This window comes from Heptranchias perlo, chromosome 17 (genome assembly GCF_035084215.1).
Source record: "Heptranchias perlo isolate sHepPer1 chromosome 17, sHepPer1.hap1, whole genome shotgun sequence".
Classification (NCBI taxonomy): Eukaryota; Metazoa; Chordata; class Chondrichthyes; order Hexanchiformes; family Hexanchidae; genus Heptranchias; species Heptranchias perlo.
The window spans coordinates 33,707,481-33,727,144 of NC_090341.1; the positions used below are offsets into that span (position 1 = coordinate 33,707,481).

Here is a 19,664-nt window from a genome sequence, read left to right on the forward strand (position 1 = left end):
TGGTGGAAAGGTTTTGGGGAGTCAGGAGGTGAGTCACTTGTCGCAGAATACCCAGCCCCTCTCCTACTCTTGTAGCCACAGTATTTATATGGCTAGTCCAGTTAAGTTTCTGGTCGATGGTGACCCCCAGGATGTTTGGGGATTCAGCGGTGGTAATGCCGTTGAATGTCAAGGGGCGGTGGTTAGACTCTTTGTAGATGGTCATTGCCTGGCATTTGTCTGGTGCAAATGTTACTTGCCACCTATCAGCCCAAGCCTGGATGTTGTCCAGGTCTTGCTGCATGTGGGCATGGACTGCTTCATTATCTGAAGGGTTGCGAATGGAACTGAACACTGCAATTATCAGCGAACATCCCCATTCCTGACCTTTTATGATGGAGGGAAGGTCATTGATGAAGCAGCTGAAGATGGTTGGGCCTAGGACACTGCCCTGAGGAACTCCTGCTGTAATGCCCTGGGGCTGAGATGATTGGCCTCCAACAACCATTACCATCTTTTGTGCTAGGTATGACTCCAGCCACTGGAGAGTTTTCCCCCTGATTCACATTGACTTCAATTTTACTAGGGCTCCTTGGTGCCGCACTCGGTCAAATGCTGCCTCGATGTCAAGGGCAGTCGCACTCTCCCCACCTGCAATTCAGCCCTTTGTCCATGTTTGGATCAAGGCTGTAATGAGGTCTGGAGCCGAGTGGTCCTGGTGGAACCCAAACTGAGCATTGGTGAGTAAGTGCTGCTTGATAGCACTGTTGATGACATCTTCATCACTTTGATGATTGAGAGTAGACTGATGGGGCAGTATTTGGCCGGATTGGATTTGTCCTGCTTTTTGTGGACAGGACATACCTGGGTAATTTTCCACATTGTCGGGTAGATGCCAGTGTTGTAGCTGTACTGGAACAGTTTGGCTAGAGGTGCGGCTTGTTCTGGAGCACAAGTCTTCAGCACTACAGCTGGGATGTTGTCAGGGCCCATAGCCTTTGCTGTATCCAATGCACTCAGCTGTTTCTTGATATCACGTGGAGTGAATCGAATTGGCTGAAGACTGGCTTCTGTGATGGTGGAGATATCTGGAGGAGGCTGCGGTGGATCACCCTCTCGGCACTTCTGGCTGAAGATGGTTGCAAACGCTTCAGCCTTGCCTTTTGCACTCACTTACTGGACTCCGCCGTCATTGAGGATGGGGTTGTTTACAGAGCCTCCACCTCCCGTTAGTTGTTTAATTGTCCACCACCATTCACGACTGGATGTGGCAGGACTGCAAAGCTTTGATCTGATCTGTTGGTTGTGGAATCGCTTAGCTCTGTCTATAGCATGTTGCTTCTGCTGTTTAGTATGCATGTAGTCCTGAGTTGTAGCTTCACCAGGTTGGCACCTCATTTTGAGCAGTGCCTGGTGCTGCTCCTGGCATGCTCTTCTACACTCCTCATTGAACCAGGGTTGATCCCCTGGCTTGGTAATGGTAGAGTGAGGAATATGCCAGGCCGTGAAGTTGTGTAGAGTTGCAGATGCTTTGCACACCCAACTGCAGTGACTTCTTTCAGACAGTGTGTGGCTGCCATCTGAGAGGATCCTAGCACGTTATGATTTGTCCCCATTCTGCTCCTCCTTCCTCCTTTGTCTTGTCTTCCTACCCCCCCACCCTATACTAAACAGCAAATGTCAGATTATTTAGGGTACACATGAAGATTGGCCACTTGAGTGAAGTACTGGAGGATGACCAGTGCTTGTAAAAGGGAAGAGAATTGGCAACAAAAAAGAAATTAGACATTGCAGTTAACATTCAGACTTCTTTCCCACCTTACAGCCTTATTTCTGGGAGGGATGCATGAGTTGCTGTTTTTATTTGAATATATTGATAGACTTTGGTTAATTAGCATCAAATAAGAGTTGGTGTATGTTGAACTGAAGCCTGCTTTATTGTCTTCAGTAAGTTGTAGATATGTATGATATTAAAATGTCAATCTAAATTTAGCTTTTTGAACAGAAATGGTCTTGTGGAAAATGGACTGAATCACTGCATGCAAGCTCCTAAACTCCAGATTAAAAATTCTGGAATCTGATAGTAATAGAAATGGAATTTGACTTTAGTTGTTGTAAACCAATGGCTCTAATTATGATGTATGACATCAGGGGCAGGACTTCAGAATCTACAGTCTGAAAGGATGGTTGAACAATAGAGGGTGACCAGCTTTTCTGTTGGAATATTTGGAGAATGACTAGTTCATGGGAGGGGAGGAAAAAACACTGTACAAAATGAATTGGCTTCTTTCCTGCTCTTTCAGCATCTCTCATTTATCACTTTGATTCAGCTGCATACCAATATGGAAGAATTGGAGTGAATTACTTTTCCCCCTGTGCAATCCAAGCAGGGTGGCAAATACAGCAGATCCTGAAATTCTCCTTGGGTCATTTAATTAGCTGTGGTTTGGAGAGTCATAGGGAAGAAATAGTACGAGCCCACTTCTATTTTTTTTTCAAATTGTGTCTGTAGCTTACTGAATTCGCTAACTTTTTTTTAAAAAGGTACTTTTATGGTGGCTTTTAATTGAGACCTCATCCATTTTTAACTGGTTAACTTGGTAGAAGCTGTCGGAAATTCAACTCTACATGGTTAACTTTGATTATGGTACAATAAGGCAAGCTAGTTTTTGAACTGAACTGAAGTGAATTGAACCTTGAGTAAGGAAATGGCATAAAACAAACGTGAGCTTCTGTCAGCTTTTAAATATACTTCTGTAACCTTTAATTACAAATGCAAAGCACCTGCTGGCAAGAGGTGCTGTTCTAACTTGAACCTTCCATTGACCTATTGATCCTAGAAAGATCGGATTCAGTCCAATAAAGGAGCCTTTGTGTCCTATTTTTGACTGAGCAGAAATGAACAAGCCTTTATGATAACATTAACAATATCTTAACTTGGTGTAATTGGGTATGGATGTATTTGTGCACTTTAAATTGGAATCTTAACTTGTCAGAACACTGAGGTGGCAGGAAAGATTATTCTAGGCATGTTGCCATAGTGGGAAGTTGGGCTCTGGGTTAAGGCGGTGATCTTGGAGATCAGGGATCACGAGTATTGGATGATTGCAAGTGTGAGATCTAAGATTTGGGAGCACTTGAAAGGGTGGTTGTGATGTTTGGGAGCATTGGGAAGGGAATTGATGGGGTATGGGAGCATGGCAGCAGGAGTTCTACGAAATTAAATGGGTGTGGGAGCACTTGTAAGCGGGTGATGCTGAAGAACAGCACCACTTAAGTACGTCTCGAGTGAATAATCAACTACACTGCTAACTGGAGGGCTCAAGTGTATAGTCTAGACTGCGAGTAACCTTGGCGACCTGATTGACCCTGAGCTGAGTTTCAGAACCTATCCATCAGACCACCAACTTCTACATCTAATGTCATTTGTTTCTGCTGCTGAAACCCTCATCTGTACTTTTGTTACCTCCAGACTCGAGTATTCCAATGCCATCGTAGCTGGCCTCATCTGTCACCCTCCAAAAACTTGAGCTCATCCAAAACTCTGCTGCCTGTACCCTAACTCGCAACAAGTCCCATTCACCCATCACCCTCTGCTCGTTGACCGACATTGGCTCCCAGCCCACCAATGCCTCAAATTTAAAATTCTCATCTTTGCATTTAAATCCCCCCGTGCCCTGTCTTTAACCTCCTACTGCCCTCTAAGAACTCTGACTTTCGCCCACTCCTTTCGACCCACTGTTGACATCCATGCCTTCAGCTGTGTTGGCCCTGAGCTTGAATTCCCTCCCTGGACCTGATGGCCTACATCCTAGGGTATTAGGTTGCAGAGATAATGGATGCATTGGTTTTGATCTTCCAGAATTCCCTAGGTTCCAGAACGGTCCCCGTGGATTGGGAGGTAGCAAATGTAAATCCTGCTATTCAAGCAAGGAGGGAGAGAGAAAACAGGGAACTATAGGCCAGTTAGCCTGATATCCGTAGTAGGGAAATGCTAGAATCTGTTAAGGACATAATAACAGGGCACTTAGAAAATCATATGTTAGGCAGAGTCAACATGTTTTTATGAAAGGGAAATCATGTTTGACAAATCTTAGATTTTTTTGAGGGTGTAACTAGCAGGGTAGATAAGGGGAAACCAGTGGATGTAGCATATTTGGATTTTTCAAAAGGCATTCAATAAGGTGCCATATGAGATTGGGGCTAATATATTAGCATAGATTGGTTAACAGACAGGAAACAGTAGGAATAAACAGGTCGTTTTTAGGTTGGCAGGTTTGTAATTAGTGGGTTGCCAGAAGGATCAGTGTTTTTTTTTATGCGCACGCACACGCACCACTTATACTTGGATGCGGGGACCAAGTGTAATGTATCCAAGTTTGTTGATACAAAGCTAGGTGGGAAAGTAAGCTATGAGGCGGCTGCAAATGGATATAGACAGGTTAAGTGAGCGGGTGGCAGATGGAGTATAATGTGGGGAAATGTGAAATTATCCATTTTGGTTGGAAGAATAGAAAAGCAGAATATTGTTTTAAAAGATGACTCAAAAATGCTGGTAGTCCAGAGAAATTTGGGTGTCCTTGTACATGAATCAGTTAACATGCAGGTACAGCAAGCAATTAGGAAGGCAAATGGTCTGTTAGCCTTTATTGTAAGGGGGTTGGAGTATAAAAGTAAGGAGGTCTTGCTGTAATAATATAGGGCTCTAGTGAGACCACACCTATGTACAGCTTTAAGAAGGAAGGATATACTCGTTTTAGAGGGGGTGCAACGAAGATTCACTAGATAGTCATAGAAGTTTACAACATGGGAACAGGCCCTTCGGCCCAACATGTCCATGTCGCCCAGTTTATACCCCTAGATCAATTCCTGAGAGCGTGAGGGTTCTCCTATGAGGAGAGATTGAGTAGATTGGGCCTATATTCTATGGAGTTTAGAAGAATGAAGGGTAATCTCATTGAAAGATAATCTTTTATAAAAATCTGAGGGCTTGACCGGGTAGATGCTGAGAGGCTGTTTCCCCTGGTTGGAGAGTCTAGCACTAGGGATCATAGTCTCAAGATAAGGGGTCAGCCTTTTAGGACTGAAATGAGGAAACAATTTCTTCACTCAGGGTTGTGAATCTTTGGCACTTGCTACTCCAGAAGGCTGTGGATGCTGAGTTATTGAGTAAATTCAAGACTGAGATTGGTAGATTTTTGGATACTAAGGGAATCCAGGGATATGGGGATAGGGTGGGAAAGTGGAGTTGAGGTAGATCAGCCATGATCTTATTGAATGGCAGAGCAGGCTTGAAGATCCTCAAAACTTACCCCTTTGACCAAGTTTTTAGTCATCTCCTAATAGCCTGATATCTCCTTCTTTGACTATCAATATTTGGCTATTTATGCTCTTGTGAAGCATCTTGGGATGTTTTCTTTTGTGAAGGGTGCTATATAAATGCAAGTTTTTGAGTAAACAAGAAGCATATGATAAACTGAAAAAGGCTAACTTTGATTAACATATACTCTGGATTTCTCTAATTTGAACCTGTTTAGGTTGACGTGGAGTCAAATTGCACATCACAAACTTAGAATAATTAGATTTTTTTATACCCTAATAGAACTCTCGTCTTGAATAGTGATCACATGTTTAATTTTGTATAATACAATTTGGCCTCTTAATTTTGTACAGTTGTTTGCTTCAATTCAGTTTTGGTTTTTGTGCACTGTTTTTAAAAAAAACTGCACCATCCATACATGATTTCAGTTCTGTATCTCTCCACCAGTGTGTATTCCATGATTGCCCTTAATTCAATGTGAACATCAATGAAAATATCAACAAGGAACTTTGGTCTGACTTTGGAGTGACATTAGTTGAATTGTCTAATTTGCACTGCATCCCTTTTCCTTCTTGCTTTAGTTTAAACTTAATTTTGTAAGTAGCCGATAATGCAACACCACGGATGAATAGAGATGCAAAATTTAAACTAAAGAAAAAGGCATACTCAAGTAGATAGACAATAAAGGAGAGGATGACCAAGGGGAATATGAAGAGGTTAGGAAAGCAAAGAGGAACTACAAAATTAAATTACCATGGTGCATAAAAAGAAATGATATATATTTTCTCACTCACTCTCAGAATAGGGACAGGGCCACTAAGGGATGCACAACATAAACTCACAGGTAATAGTGAAATGGCTGAAATATTGAATAGCGCCTCAGTATTTACCAGGGAGACTAACAAGGTGGGCACGGCATTAGAGAACAAAAATGAGAAAGATGTTTAAGATAGGAAGGTGGGGGGGGGTAGATAATAAACTAGTCAAACTTAGAGGATAAAACCCCTGGCCTGGATGGATTAGATCAATGCATATTAAAAGTTAGGGGAGAGATAGTAGAGGCACTTTTTTTATGTATAGACACACACAATGGAATCTTTAATCCAATGTAATTGAATAACATCTGGAAACTGAAAATATAATCAGCACGGGTTTCAAAAGGCAAGGTTATGTTTGACCAACCGTATTGAATTCTTTGAAGTAACAAAGGGTAGACAATGGTAATGCAGTAGGTGTCATAGATTTGTATTTTGAAAAGGTACCACATAGTAAACTCATGACTAGGTCAGAGCATGTGGAGTCAGGACAAGTAGCAGAATGGATAGCAAGCTGGCTAGAAAACAGATTAGGGGTTAAGGGTAGCTACTCAGACTGGCAAAAGGTGAGAACTGGTGTTCCACAGAGATTGGTGCTGAGACCACTGTTCACAATTTACATCAATGATTTGGAATTGGGAGTACAACTTCAAAATTTGCAGACACCACCAAATTGGGGGGGTGTGGTTAACACAAAGGAAGAATGTGACAAAATAGAATCATAGAAGTTACAACATGGAAACAGGCCCTTCAGCCCAACATGTCCATGTCGCCCAGTTTATACCACTAAGCTAGTCCCAATTGCCTGCACTTGGCCCATATCCCTCTATACCCATCTTACCCATGTAACTGTCCAAATGCTTTTTAAAAGACAAAATTGTACCCGCCTCTACTACTGCCTCTGGCAGCTCGTTCCAGACACTCACCACCCTTTGAGTGAAAAAATTGCCCCTCTGGACCCTTTTGTATCTCTCCCCTCTCACCTTAAATCTATGCCCCCTCATTATAGACTCCCCTACCTTTGGGAAAAGATTTTGACTATCTACCTTATCTATGCCCCTCATTATTTTATAGACATTAATAAACTTGCAGAATGGGTGAGTAATTGGCAAATTAATTTCATTGTAGATAAGTGCGAGGTAGTCCATTTTGGTGGTAATAAGGAGGCCACATACTGATTGGATAAATAGTCTAAATGGGGTAGAGGAGCAAGGGGATCACATTCATAAATCACAAAGTAGTGATGCAGGTTAATAAGGCCATTTTTATTTTTTTTTAAAAAGTGAACCAAGCCCTGGAGTTCATTTCTGGAGGGATAGAATTGAAAAGCAGAGAACTTGTGTTAAACTTATATAGAACCTTGGTTAGCCCACACTGGGAATACTGTGCACAATGCTGGCCTCTATTTATAAAATGGATAGAGGCATTGGGGAAAAGATGCAAAAAATAATTAACAGGGATAATACCAGAACTGAGGATATACTTATCAGAAAAGGCTGGGGTTCTTTTCTCTAGAAAAGAGAAGGGTGACTTGATAGATCATTTGGGCCGAATGGCCTGTTTCTGTGCTGTAGGCTCGCTTTAACTCTGTCACCTGTTGAAGAGTGCTGGTTATTTAATAAACGCTTGAGTATGTTTCATTTTATACTTGAAAATAAATTGGAGCCAGTTGGCTTGCTTGTGGTTGGTTGTGTCATTTTCTTCATGGCTGATAATTTTGACCGTTATTTTCAGCTAAAGGAATTCTGTCCAGGATGCTGGTGTTCATTTGCAGCATTTTAAAAAAAAAACTTCAGGATACTCCCAGTAGTACTGCAGTTCAGTTTTGCAAATACTCATTTGCTCACTGAGTAATCAAAGCTTTTTACTTCTGCAGTTTTAGGAGTTGTTTTCTAGAGCATTCTATTAATTTTCTGCATCTTAAAATTCAAATGTATTCCTTTTTTTACTATTGGTGGCCATATGTGAAGTAATATAGTTGAAAGTTTGGTACCTGCATGAGTGTCTGATTTTTATTAAAATTAAATCAGACAGATTGTGGTTTGTCAAGTATTTTGTGAAAATGACATGTGTATCAGTATTCAGTAAAGCTCTTTTTTAAAACTACCTAAAGCAGTTTTGTGGTAAGTATTGATTTAAAAAAAATATATTTTGGGGTAGGCAAGCTGGAAGTAGATTTGGATTAATACTAGGAAGTAACTTGAATATTGGTGAATTGGCCCAAAGTCAGTCACTGACTTCCCTGTCCTGTTTCCTCCCTTGCAAATTAAACAAGAAGTGATGGTGTGGATGATTTAAGCAATAACAGAAATGTTGTCACTGTTGCAATGTGCTTGTTGCAATTATACTCCTGATTAGCTAGCTAATTCAATGTGTGAATTACATTTTAACATGAGATGCTGGTATTTGGGATCATATTCTGACTAGTGTGAAAACTGTACATAAGTGGCCTTGCTTATAGTTCTATATGCATTAGGAATGCTGCCAGCAAAAACTCTAGTGATTTAAAAACCTACAGCTTTTAAATTCATTTTCAATGAGTATCTGCTGTGAAAAGACATGCTACCATTGTACATAAATGGTTAATGGCTGCCTGTCTGTAGACATTTTTCAACTGAAGTTGGTATCAAATTATCTAGTACTATTCATACAGCATTATTTTTACCAGCACATCTACTTTGACAGACTACCATACTAAATGTCACTTGAATCTGACTACCAGCGAGCCTTTTAATTCACCAGGGTGGGCAGATCGAATTTAGATTTAGCAGAATCTTAAAATAAAATAATTTAGCTCCAGGGCATCTTGTAAGTGTTTCCTCATGGGCAGCTCCACTGAATCCAGTAAGTTTATCCATGGCTGTAAATAACTCAAACCAATTGCTGTCCTTTGTGTTTTTGAATTTTGCTTCTCCCCCTTTCCCTCTTCCTTGCACCTTTTTGATGTGGAGATGCCGGTGATGGACTGGGGTTGACAATTGTAAACAATTTTACAACACCAAGTTATAGTCCAGCAATTTTATTTTAAATTCACAAGCTTTCGGAGACTTCCTCCTTCCTCGGGTAAATGTTTCAGGAGCTCCTTGAAGCCTACGCATTTATACATATAGAACAATACATGGTGTTTACAGACTGCCCCTGCAACTGCCCGTTGCCAAGGCAATCACCGTGTTCAGACAGAGAGGTGTCACCTGCAGAATGTGTATTCGGGGGTTCTGCAGGTGACACCTCTCTGTCTGAACACGGTGATTGCCTTGGCAACGGGCAGTTGCAGGGGCAGTCTGTAAACACCATGTATTGTTCTATATGTATAAATGCGTAGGCTTCAAGGAGCTCCTGAAACATTTACCTGAGGAAGGAGGAAGTCTCCGAAAGCTTGTGAATTTAAAATAAAATTGCTGGACTATAACTTGGTGTTGTAAAATTGTTTACAATTGCACCTTTTTGGCACAGTACCTGCTGGCTGCTTTTTGTAGCTCAGATTTGCTGTTCACTTTTTTTTTACATGCACTCAATATTTAATATCACACCATTTTTACTCAACGTAAGTGCTTTAAGCAGCTTATATTTCTCACCAGCAAGGAGCGGCAGAGATCAGGTGGCATTGCTATCAAAAAGCTAGTTGTGGGAGCAAGAAGCAGAAGGTGGTGGTGAGGAAGAACAGGTGGCTACTGTTCCTGTCCCACTGCATCCTTCCACACTGCTGCTCTGTAGATCATCTCTCCCACTCTGTTAGCATGCCTCCCCAACTTTCAACATATTCCCTTTTGAATTCCCAAGGGTTTAGGGTGGGGCAGTTGTTCTGGTCTGGTGTATTTAGACTTCACTTCCCCCTTTTGCATTCTGGCTTAACAGTGGGAGGGGAACACAAATTTGCATGCCATTCCTGATTCATTGTTTGTTTTCTTCACCTTTCTAATGCAGCATCCTTACTACAAAACATTAGTCAACAACTACCAAATCTTTCTGCTTTGCTCAATTCTGAAATTTGACATGTTCAATTTGATTTTGATTTTTGAAATCTTTTTTTAAAGGAAAAATGCACCTAGCTTCATCTAATGTTTCTAATGAAATTCAGGCACCTGTAGCCCCTTCCAATAGGAGTCTTCTGAAATTCAATAACTTGTACAGTTTTTGTTGAATGTATAATTCCCTTCTCCTCTTCCTCCCTTTCCACCTCACCACATATAGAAGAATTAAATCCCTATGCTAGGTGGAGAGTTGGAAATGAAGAATTTGGGAAAAGGTCAAGGGAGACTAGTGCAAGTTTGAAGATTGAGGCTTGAAGTACAAATCAGGCTTATTAAAAGATAAGAATTAAACATTAGCAAAGATCCAGTCAATTCCACTAGATTATAACATTTAACTTCAATTTTTCTGTTCACTAAATGATACTTAATGCTTCACTGATCTAATAACATTGATCTTGGTCCAGCATCTAATGTAAAACTTGAATGTGAGATTGTGATCCCATGGAGTCCTTGTTTGTTTCTGCATTAATGGTGGTTGGGGGGGGATGGGGAAGAGAATTGATGGACTGGCCAAAGGCTGTAGAAAAGATCTTAGTGCTGTACCCAGGCAGAATCAACTACCCTTGGGCACTGCATTAATACAAGTTTGTTCTCTCCAGTGACATCCCATGCTTTATTTATGTTGTGTAGGCATTTGGGATCGATCAAAGTCTACAATCAAAATACAGTAAAATGACACCTGGTTAGTATGTATGATGTCCTGGGATCCAGTGAACACTTGAGTACTTGTAGGTTTTTTAAGTATTTCCACAGAATATGGCTGGCTTCCCTATCAACACTTAAGTACACAATAAGTTCTACCCTCCAGTCTTGCACAATTTTTTTTTTAAAAATACATCAAACAAAGTAGATTCTGGATTTAATGTGACTCCTTGTAAGTATGGTATTTACAAATTAAACATATTGTAGGAGTATCAGTAAGAGGGAACTGCCTTAATGTTTGTGAATTCTGTACTTAGTGAGTGAGAGTTGTGATGGGGGTGTGCATCTATTATATCTCTACAATGTGGACCTTGTCACTTAAGCATGCTGAAATGTATTGTTGTATCCAATTATTGCTGTAAAGATGTAATGCATCCTTTCACTACCAAGCATTTCCTGCTCCACTAGTGTGTGTACTATCCTAGTGGTATCTAAGAATTGTAAGTAGTTTTGAGTTGCAGACCTGCAGCTACTAGGAGCTGGCTTGAGACTGACTAAACTTTTCTGGACTTGGGGCTGACCATTTCCCCTCTGTTGCTGTTAGGGCCTTGACATTCTGGAATTGGGTTAGATTTTGTTCTAGGTCGGGGGAAATGCACTAATCCCAATATTCCACTTTGTTCTCAGGGTCCTGATAATTGTGCTTTGGAATAAAAATACAAACTGCCTGAAATAGACATCAAGCAAGATGCATCAGCATCTGAAAGGACAGGTTAATATTTCAGATAGAGACCCCCTCACCAGAACTGAAATTTCTGACAGACAAACCTTGAAGTTACAGTCCCCTTTTGGCCAATCGTGGTACTGGAGATGTGTAATATTACACATCAGAATCATTTAATATTTTGAACTATATTTTGTTTCCTTGAGTTTGAGGTCTGTGTGACTATTTTGTATGAGTATCAGGTGTGTCTTTGTCTAATATAAATGAATACTAGTATCCTGTTTTTCCACAGAATTGAATAAATTTTTACTGGGATACAATGGAGTTTCAAGTACAAGCCAGAATGTCGGGATGGACCCTGCACATGCATGTAGCATTCTGCAGCAGCTTAAATGTATGTACGATGAACGGCAGCTGACAGACATTGTGGTGGAGGTAGATCATGGAAAAACGTTTTCCTGTCACCGAAATGTACTCGCTGCAATTAGTCCTTACTTTAGGTACGCTTTTGCTGTTTTGGTAGCTAGTCGCATACTAATATTACAAACCAGCTTATGGCGTATCAAAGCGGTGGGGATGAGGGCAAGAGATGTGAACTGAAACAACCATTTTATCTTTGAATCTAAACTAATCTGTGGATGTTTTGAAGTTCCAGTCCTTTAATTACAACACCAATTTGGAACTAATCAACCATGTACAAATGATATGGAATTGAATGAATAGCCTAATTCCAGGTAGTGTTTAAGACTTGTTATAAGGAACTAGACTCTAACATTCCAGAGCTTCATTATAGCCCTATTCTTGTTCCAGTAAGCCACAGTCAAATTAGTTTTAAATGTTTTTCATTGCTTTTTCTAAATTTTCTTTTCTGTAGAAAAAATACCAAATTGAGCAGCTAGCTTTCCATAGATTTAATACCAAAGCTATTCAAACCTTTGTAGATTATAGCAGTTTTTCATCTTTTATTCAGTATTAAGATGTGGTTTCACAAAACTTAAGTAAAATAATTAAAAATATTGGAGAATTCAGGAAATTTGATTTTCAGTATCTGTTGGTAGCATTTTTCTCCAAATTTGAAGGTTAAAAGTACAAACCCCATTCCAGGGCATGAATGCATAATCTAGGTTAATGCCCCAGTGCAGTACCAAGGGAGCTAGCTGTCTTTTCAGATGAAATTTTAGAGCTCCCAGCTGTTCCAATAGTTCAAGTAAATATTAAAGAGCACATAGATCTCTTCAAATAAGAGTTTTCCCAACGTCCTGGCCAACGTTCCTTCAACCAATATAATCAAAAACAAATTGATCAGTTGTTCACCCCATTGCTTTTGCGGTTTCTTGCTGTGCAAAAAAGCTCATGTTTATCCATAAGTCACTACACTGCAAAGTAAATAATCATATGCTAACATGCTTTTGAGGTATGATGTTTTACTATATGAATGAAAATCTTTTATTCCAGAATGGGTTCAATTCATTTAAGCTTCTTTATTTCATAGGTCTATGTTCACAAGTGGCCTTACAGAGAGCACGCAGAAAGAGGTGCGAATTGTGGGAGTGGAAGATGATGCAATGCGGCTTGTGTTGGATTATGCATATACATCCAGAATATCTCTGACAGAAGTCAACGTGCAGGCTCTTTTCACAGCTGCTAGTCTCTTCCAGATTCCGTCCTTGCAGGACCAATGTGCCCAGTATATGATCAGCCGACTGGATCCGCAAAACTCCATTGGGGTTTTCATGTTTGCTGATGCTTATGGACACCAGGAATTGAAGGAGAAATCACAAGATTACATTAGAAAAAAAATTTTGTGTGTTGCCAAAGAGCAGGAGTTCCTCCATTTGACTAAAGACCAGCTAACAAGCATTCTAAACAGTGATGATCTAAATGTGGAAAAGGAAGAGTGTGTTTACGAAAGCATAATTCAGTGGCTTGAGCATAACAGAGACAAAAGGGAGCCACATCTTGCAGACATTTTTGCCAAATGTATACGTGTACCTCTCATGGAGGAGACCTTTTTACAGAAAATCCCTTGCACTTTTGCACAGGCTATGGCTAGAAACTCCATAGAAGAGAGACATGATGATGGGGCTGATGGCTGTAGGCCAAGGCTTGGTATGACTGCTTCACAGATGATTATCTGCTTTGAGGCTGCCAACAAACACTCAGGAAAGAAACAAACTGTGCCTTGTTTAGATACTGTCACAGGAGAAGTCTTCAAATTATGCAAGCCTCCCAATGATTTAAGGGAGGTGGGAATCCTGGTGTCACCCGATAATGACATTTATATTGCAGGAGGTTACAGGCCAAGTAACAGCGATGTATCTATAGATCACAAAGCAGAGAGCGATTTCTGGATGTATGACCATGCAACAAACAGATGGCTACCCAGAGCTCCATTGCTGAGGGCACGAATAGGATGTAAACTAGTCTATTGTAGTAAAATTTATGCAATTGGAGGTCGGGTGTATGAAGGCGATGGGCGAAATGCACTAAAATCAGTGGAGTGCTATGATGGCAGGGACAATTGCTGGATAGCTGTCTGTCCGATGCCTGTTGCCATGGAGTTTCACACTGCTGTGGAGTATCAAGATAATATCTATGTGTTACAAGGTAAGGGGGTGGGTGCGTTTTGCACCTTTTGTATTACATTGCATATCATGGTGAAAATTAATCATAAAGCAATTCACTAATTTGCTCTGATGTGAGAAGATGTCAGTCATTTTGATTTACTCTAATCACTGCTCTACCATGTTTGATGCCAGCTGTTGGTGGAAGTCCATCTGCTAAGACTTGAGCTAAATTAGAGATTGCCCAGCTAACTGGAGCAGCACTGCACCAGCTTCAATATGATTATTGGAGCTAGTACTAGCAGTCTTTGTTCATGGGTAGTGGACAGGTGAAGCAGCATTTTTATTTTGAGATATTTTGATTAGAATACTAGTAATTGGGGTACTTGCTTAGTAAGGGTACTACTTATCCCTGTATTAAAGTTCAGCTCTAGCACTTCAAATTCAATCTTTTTAATGCAATAATTGTCAGAACTTTGGCTCCAACATAAAACTAAAAGCAGTTCTAAAGTTGATACTGACCTTAAACTGAAAAATTGCAGTTGTATTCTTGTGGAATCTAAAATCTTGCCATGTAAAAAGTTATCATGGCTCTTGCCTGATGCTGCTGCTCCAGGATCTAAATCTATTGTGGGATATGGCATTCCCAGAACTGCAGCATCTGCTAGGACTCAGGAATGATGCTGGCGAGGTGCAAATTAGGTGAGATTGGCTGTACAAACTTGGGAGTTGGGAGAGGAAGAGAAGGGGATTAATAAACAATATTTATAAGTCAATTTAATATTAGCCTGCATACCAATTCATAATTGCAGTTTCTTGATGTGCCAGTCACCTTGGTTATGATAGAGCAGTTGTTACTCAGTATGGGGGTGGAAATATTAGAAGTCCAAGATTGAAGTAACTATTTTTAGCACTATCTCTCTTTAGCTTGAAATGCAATGATTGCATAGGGAGATAAAGACATATAACCCAGAAAGTTTTTTTTAAAAAACACTCACCCCTCTGTCTCCGTGCTCAGGGGTGGGGTAGAGAGAGATGCATTTCTTGGTGAATTGAGCATAACTGAAGGTGTATTACCAATTAAAAGGTTAAGATGGAACAGTGAAATAAAATCATAACGTCTCTTGATATGTGATGTTGCCATGAAATGCTGTAGTTGACATTATGGTATGGTTTTATTCTGTTGTGAAAAGTTATCCTTGTCACACCTAGTGGATGGTAATGGATAACTGTTTCCTGTAATCAAATTGCATGATTTGAACTGATTGATATTTCACCACATGGTTTGAACAGGAGTGATGGATTACATTGCTGCTTTATTACATGGTGCTACTGTGCCACTAGCCTGCGTTTAAGTTGTGTAATTTATTGGAGACCTACAAATTCATGTTTAATTGATTTAGTCTTTTGCTTAAATTGTTTTATCTTTATCATCTGTAAGATGAATATCCTGGCAGTAGACCACATTCAAAAATTGGATTACTCCTATCATTTTGTGGAGATGCCGGTGATGGACTGAGGTGGACAAATGTAAGGACTTGCACAGCACCAGGTTATAGTCCAACAGTTTTATTTTAAATCACAAGCTTTCGGAGCTTACCTCCTTCGTCAGGTGAGTGAAGGGATTCTAAAAACGCATAGCATATATAGTCAGAGAACAATGCCTGATGATTACAGAGAATCTTTCCAACTGCCCCCTATAACACCTCGCCTGGGAGACAGTCACAGCAATCAAAGGTGTTGTTGGTGTTCAGACAGGTTAGCCACGGAAAACATTACATTCCAGTATACTGAATACACAATGGGTCAGATTACAAAGACAGAGACCCGAAAGGCAGAGAGAGAATGTCCAGTTGTATTAAAAACAGATAACTTTTTTTTTCGCTGGTGGGGTTACATGTAGCGTGACGTGAACCCAAGATCCCGGTTGAGGCCGTCCTCGTGGGTGCGGAACTTGGCTATCAATTTCTGCTCGACGATTTTTCGTTGTCGTGTGTCTCTAAGGCCGCCTTGGAGAACGCTTACCCGAAGATTGTAGGCTGAATGCCCTTGACTGCTGAAGTGTTCCCCGACTGGGAGGGAACCCTCCTGTCTGGCGATTGTTGCGCGGTGTCCGTTCATCCGTTGTCGCAGCGTCTGCATGGTCTCGCCGATGTACCATGCTCCGGGCATCCTTTCCTGCAACGTATGAGGTAGCTTTCAGGAGAACAGTGTCCACGACACCACACAACCCTGCCACGGCAACCTCTGCAAGACATGCCAGATCATCGACACAGATACCACCATCACACGAGAGGACACCACCCACCGGGTACATGGTTCATACTCCTGTGACTCGGCCAACATTGTCGACCTCATACGTTGCAGGAAAGGATGCCCGGAGCATGGTACATTGGCGAGACCATACAGACGCTGCGACAACGGATGAACTGACACCGCGCAACAATCTCCACACAGGAGGGTTCCCTCCCAGTCGGGGAACACTTTAGCAGTCAAGGACATTCAGCCACCAATCTTCGGGTAAGCGTTCTCCAAGGCGGCCTTCGAGACACACGACAACGCAAAATCGTCGAGCAGAAGTTGATAGCCAAGTTCCGCACCCATGAGGACGGCTTCAACCGGGATCTTGGGTTCATGTCACGCTACACGTAAACCCACCAGTGGGGAAAAAAGTTGTGTTTTTAATACAACTGTCTCCTGACCCATTGTGTATTCAGTATACTGGGATGTAATGTTTTCTGTGGCTAACCTGTCTGAACACCAACGACACCTTTGATTGCTGTGATAGTCTCCCAGGTGAGGTGTTATAGGGGGTAGTTGGAAAGGTTATCTGTAATCACCAGGCATTGTTCTCTGACTATATATGCTATGCGTTTTTAGAACCCCTTCACTCACCTGACGAAGGAGGTGAGCTCCGAAAGCTTGTGATTTAAAATAAAACTGTTGGACTATAACCTGGTGTCAGGCTGTAAGAACTTGCACATCATTTTACCGGTGATTTGATGTAGTTACGTTTTTTTAATGAAGCCACGTATTTTTTTATTCGTTCACGGGATGCTGGCGAGGCCAGCATTTATTGCCCTCTAAGGTGGTGGTGAGCCGCCTTCTTGAACCGCTGCAGTCCATGTGGTGACTGTTCTCCCACAGTGCGGTTAGGAAGGGAGTTCCAGGATTTTGACCCAGCGACGATGAAGGAATGGCGATATATTTCCAAGTCGGGATGGTGTGTGACTTGGAGGGGAACGTGCAGGTGGTGTTCCCATGTGCCTGCTGCTCTTATCCTTCTAGGTGGTAGAGGTCACGGGTTTGGGAGATGCTGTCGAAGAAGCCTTGGTGAGTTGCTGCAGTGCATCCTGTGGATGGTACACACTGCAGCCACAGTGCGCCAGTGTATAGTTGGAAGTGATGTACCCCAAGTGTTGCTAGGTCTACTTTTTGAGATCTATATAAATGGTTTGGCAACTAGTGGTCAGACTTTAAGAGGACATTGGTAGGTTAAGGGTATGGACAGGCAGATACAATTTAACATGAAGTGAGGTAAATACATTTTGGGAGAGAAATTGAGGCATGGGAGTATACACATAATGGCAAGATACTGAAGAGTATGTATGAACAGAACTACACATTCAAATTCATAACTGCCAGTGCACGTGCAGGTAGATAAAGCCATAAGGCCAGTAGAATTTTGTTTTATAAATAGAGGCTTGAGTACAAGAGTAGTGAAGTTATACTAAACATTTGTTACTCCACAATTGGAGTACTGTGCAGTTTTTGGTACCTCATTATCCAAAGTACATTTAAAGCCTTAGTGTACTCAGATTCATTAGAATGGTGCCAGGGACAGTAAACTCGAGTTCTGTGAAGAGACTTGAGATACAGGGGCTAATTTCTCAGTTGAGGAAAACAGCTTTTTTTTTAATAGTTATGCACCGGGGAAGACTCTCTTGGTTGAATAGTTTGAGGGGTCATCAACTGGGTGAGGAGGGAGTTTGGAAAAAGTCTTTATACAGGGTTTTTGGCACATGGAATCTTTGTCACAGGATGGTTTGAGGCACAGACCAGTGAATCTTTTAAGGGACAAGTGGATAAATATTTGAAGCTGAGGCAGGTACAAGCTGAGTAGAGCAGTAGGATTAGATTTGGTTTGGATTGCTGAAACAGCCAACACATTATGGGCCAAATATCTTCCTTCTGTACTGCAAATTTGTATGGTTCTAAGGAAACTTACTCCTGCACTAAACCTCCTTGCTCAAAAAAGCAAAAGGGGATAGTTTACCCAGTGAACAGTACTTCTGATAAAGACTAAATACAAAACCATTGCAAGTTTAAACAATTTTTTCAGTTTATGTTGAGATCATGTCAACATCTTTGGTGTTTTAGTGGAGCTGCTCATATCACACAAAGCTACTGGTATACAGCTCTTTGAAATGAGGTGTTGGCAATGGTGTGGGGGAGGAGAGGAAGAAAGGTGGATGTGCAGTGTAATAAAAGTACCTTTTCCCCACTAAATTAATGAATCAATCAGGATGCTTACACTTACAATGGAGCTGATTTAACACTTTTTTGTGTTGTGGCTGTTGCATTTTGGGTGTGGGTCTGACTTTTGATCTGGGTAATATACTGAGTTATAGCACTGCCCTTTAACCTCTGGGATTGGGGTTCAAATCAGTTTGTTTGGTAGGATGAAAATCTCTTGGAATGAAATTGTTGGATATTCAGGATCCAATGCAAAACTGGCCATAATGCAATGGCATTGAGGACACAGGAGTAGTTATTGTAGGAAATGTCACATTAATGGAGTATGATTCTTATGAGGCAGGGTTTATAAAACTGGGCAGTATAGAAGGAGCTATATAGTCTGATGTCCTTGATACTAACCCCCTAGTGGCAAGCAATGAGAGTCCATCAATTTACTATCCCCACTTGAACAAAAACATTGCTAGTCTTTTGAAGTCTATCAAAATTTAAAAACAAGTACTGGTGGTAAATCTGTCACATGATGTACCCAGCCTAGTTTTCAGACCCAATCAAGTTGAAAAACATTGTTTTAATTGCAACTTTCACAGAGTAATGCATTTTTTCCCTCTTTGTTCCAATAAGCAATGACACAGAGTTTAGCAGAGTATAAATCTGCAGTACCTAGGGTGCAAAATAAATGAGGACTAACTTTATGTACACTAGGTATAGCATTGGGATGTGCAAATCTGTACGTGAAAGATGAATTGCAGGAAAGGGGCATATTAGTTTAAATGGTATAAAAGTTTGCTTTAAAGCTGTTCCTATATTCTCATTCCTCCCTTTCCCTTTAACTCTTGTATTACCAATTGTGATGTAAGTCTGTTTGACTCTCTGCCACTACCTTCCTAATTTTTGCATAAAAATCCACTATCCAGCAAAGTGGGAATTTAATGCTTTAAAAATGATTTTAGAATTGAGCAGATGTTTCGAACAAAATAAAAACTAGCATTTAATGTGCAACTTGCATAACTCTTATACCATGCCAGATGCTTCAGATGTGTAATCAGACAAAAATTGATACCTAAGGTATATTTGGGGAGGGGCGACAGGGGGAGAAAAAGGGAGACACTG

At 41.0% G+C, this 19,664-nt stretch overlaps 1 protein-coding gene across 4 annotated transcripts in view; it reads left to right on the forward strand.

The window, feature by feature from the left end:
* kbtbd8 (kelch repeat and BTB (POZ) domain containing 8) overlaps window positions 1–19,664 on the forward strand; it is a 78,141-nt gene that overhangs the window by 51,251 nt on the left and 7,226 nt on the right. For 3 of the 4 annotated variants that reach the window (XR_010966110.1, XM_067998872.1, XM_067998873.1), the window contains exons 2-3: window positions 11,804–12,011; window positions 13,004–14,118. Coding sequence is in view for 3 of the 4 variants with exons in the window: in XM_067998872.1 (XP_067854973.1) it covers window positions 11,804–12,011; window positions 13,004–14,118 (1,323 nt within the window). In the remaining variant the exon portion in view is untranslated. Of the gene's footprint in view, window positions 1–11,803; window positions 12,012–13,003; window positions 14,119–19,664 lie in introns of those variants that run through there. The other variant, XM_067998874.1, reaches the window with a different exon arrangement.